Source organism: Mus pahari, unplaced genomic scaffold (assembly GCF_900095145.1).
Source record: "Mus pahari unplaced genomic scaffold, PAHARI_EIJ_v1.1 scaffold_6645_1, whole genome shotgun sequence".
Classification (NCBI taxonomy): domain Eukaryota; kingdom Metazoa; phylum Chordata; class Mammalia; order Rodentia; family Muridae; genus Mus; species Mus pahari.
Window position 1 is genome coordinate 78,382 of NW_018392517.1, and position 3,030 is coordinate 81,411.

At 34.3% G+C, this 3,030-nt stretch overlaps 1 protein-coding gene across 2 annotated transcripts in view; it reads left to right on the forward strand.

Moving 5' to 3' along the window:
• Positions 1–2,617, forward strand: part of LOC110315069 (killer cell lectin-like receptor 5) — an 11,685-nt gene extending 9,068 nt beyond the window's left edge. Inside the window, exon 6 of one of the 2 annotated variants that reach the window (XM_021189226.1) lies at positions 2,466–2,617. In XM_021189226.1, the coding sequence (XP_021044885.1) occupies positions 2,466–2,601 (136 nt within the window). In that variant the 3' untranslated portion in view covers positions 2,602–2,617. The remainder of the gene's footprint in view (positions 1–2,465) is intronic. The other variant, XM_021189227.1, reaches the window with a different exon arrangement.
• Positions 2,618–3,030: the final 413 nt, after the last annotated feature.

Below are 3,030 nucleotides of genomic sequence, written 5' to 3' on the forward strand. Positions count from 1 at the left end.
CCAGGACAGCCAGAGCTATACAGAGAAACCCTGTCTTGAAAAACCAAAAAAAAAAAAAAAAAAAAAAAGAAGTTTCTCTGATGGAGGTTGAGAGCATCACAGGTCTAGGTTATAGCTGTAAATGTTAACCAATGAACACAGAGCAGAGAGATTATACCAAGTTCCAACCTGGGGCATTTGACCTTCCCAATATTGGATTTTTGATTTAGATTACAACACCAAGCATGCTTGCCTCCCATCGTGAAGGCCGGAGTTCCAATAAGAAAACATTTATTTATCCTATAACATATCTTGCCTAGCAGGTCCCCATTATAACATACAGATTCCAGTGCAGGGCAGGACTGCTCATACCTTTTCTCCCATGCAACCTGCAGATATATGACTAACCCTTTGAAAGCCTGCCCAGGGGAAGGTATTTCCATATTGGTTTGAGAATGACTTCTTGTGTCTTGATGACAAAATGAGGAGTATCTTCAGCAACAAAGCCTTATCACATAGTTATTGGACCCAAGGGCAAGAGCAATAGCCTGTTCTATGTGGCACTGCTCTGTCATCTCCCTTACCAGTCAGTAATTTCTCTGTAGGTATTCTTTGCCTTGCAGTGTCGTTTTTCCTTTAATAACTCATATGTTCTATAAAGGTAAATTCTTTAAATTTTAATTTTGATTTTAATTGGATTTTATAGAATATATTTTGATCTGTTTCCCCTCTCACTGTATACTCCTGTTCTTCCCAACCTTAATACAGACTTACCATCATGCTATTTCACTCTCTGCAAAACAACAAAGGAAAATAAAATCAAGCAAGTAAATAAACAAACCAAAATCCCAATAAGACAAAATTTACACCCCCAAACGAACAGGTAAACACACAAACAGGTATACATGCTCACACAGACATACACACACACACACACACACACACACACACACACACACACATGCAAGACTCTAAACCACCAAAGAAATATGGAGTCTGTTTTGTCTTGGTCAACTGTAAGCTTAGAAAATAGTGGTTTTCCATGTTTATAACTTAGCCAAACCTTGATTTTTGTAACTCAAAGAATAAGAGTTGAAATTTCTTNTNTNTTTTTTTNTTTTTTATAAACTGCAGTATTGTTTAAGTGCAAAAAAAAAAAAAAAAAAAAAAAAGAAAATAGTGGTTTTCATTAAGGACTGTGTACATCCTTATTTTTAGCTTACACATTCTTTATTCTCTCTTGTTCCCTATTTTCCAGTTCACAATCTTCCTTTGTCCTTGAACCCTCAGAATCAAAATCATATATTTTTCATTTTTCTCTGATTTGTTAATTTTTTCACAATTCCTAATTTGGTAAATTTCAATATTCTATTTATCTTCATCCTAAATCCAAAATTCAAAAATGTTTTATTTTGCTAAAGACTCATCCTTTGGAAGTCTAGTTTTCATGTGGTTTCAGTGGATTTCATTCTCTTTCTCTCATGTGACAGAGAGTCATTAACCCAGGCTAGCTTCAAACTTCCTATGTATTGAAGGTTAACCTTGAACTGTGATCCCTCTACCTTCATCCCCTCACAACTGGGATGATGGATTGTGTCCCACAGTGCCTGGAAGTATTTATTATTGAGGATTTCCATTTTGAGTTCATTGTTTAGTCAGCTTCCAGAATTAGGGAAAAAACAAGTAACAGTGGTTTCGTGACCATATGAGGTTTGTCCAACTCCTCCTAACACCTCTACCTGAGGAGAAATCTCATGTCTGTAGATTTATACAAGAGGATCTTAATTATCAATTATTAAATAATTACCTTTTTACTTCTACTTTTGCTACGCAGCCCATGTGACCCAGAATGCACAATGTTCCTGTTTTTGTGATAATTTGTCTGGGTTCAAATTTGCTTTTTTTTATTTAGCTGCATTTTTTTAAAACAGAAAGATAGTTGTGGCCCCTGAAATACCATCCTGCAGTCGTCAGAGTTCTGTTGCAGACATGGAATTCAGTATATTACTGTGTGTCTGTGAAGACCCTTTAGGTATGGGGTGGTTAGGAATAAAGGGAAACAATACAAAAACTTTAGTTACAAGCCCTCATCTGTGACTATATTCCAAATATGCCCTTTCTCCTTAAAACAAAAGCCTATAAGACCTTATTTGGTGTGCCAAACACATCTGCTTTATTATTATCCTAGCATTCTTATTGACAAAACATAAATGTGAAAGAATGATTAGTAAAATAATTCTTTGGAAATACTGAAAATCAGATTTACCCAGTGATCAAACACTTGTGAGTGTGAAATGTGATGTAGAGTTTTGATGTGATAAGAGACCATTTCCTTTTAATGAACTTAGAAAAAATATTTTTGTTATGAACTGAGGATAAACAGTTCTCTATTCTGTATACTTTTTCAAATAAAACAATTTAAATCATGATTTATTTCAGTGAATGTTCAAAACTTACCAGTTACACACTCTTGTTTTGTTTTTCAGTGACGAGAAAATAAGGAAATTGAACTTTAAGCCTGGAGGATGTGTATTTTTATCTAAAACAAGACTAGAAGATACTAACTGTAAAATTTCCAACTACTGTATTTGTGGGAAGAAACTGGATACATTCCCTGCTTAACTTTCCAACCAGAGTTAAAGGTAAAAATGAAATGTGTTGATCCTTATTTGTTTCTTGTAATAATTCATGGCTCCAACAAACAAGTATTTTGATTACAGAACATAGTCAACTGTGAAGAGAGGCCATCTTCCTTCCTGTTGGAGACAGGACACAACTACTCTGGTGAATGGAAATCCTTTGCACAAAAACCTTCAGAATTGTGCTCTTTCTGGTTTCTTAAACTACTATAAAACTAAATAAAGAACCTCAAAAAACAGCCTGAGTTTCCATTAATGATAAGACAAATTGTCTTAATTGTAAGCACAATTAAAAGAAGAAATATCCTTGTAGTTTTCGATTTCTCATGTTAGTTGATTACCATTTTGTTTTGTTTTGATTTTTGTTTCATGTAGAGGTTTATCTCAATGGTATTAATGTTTTCTTTTCCAT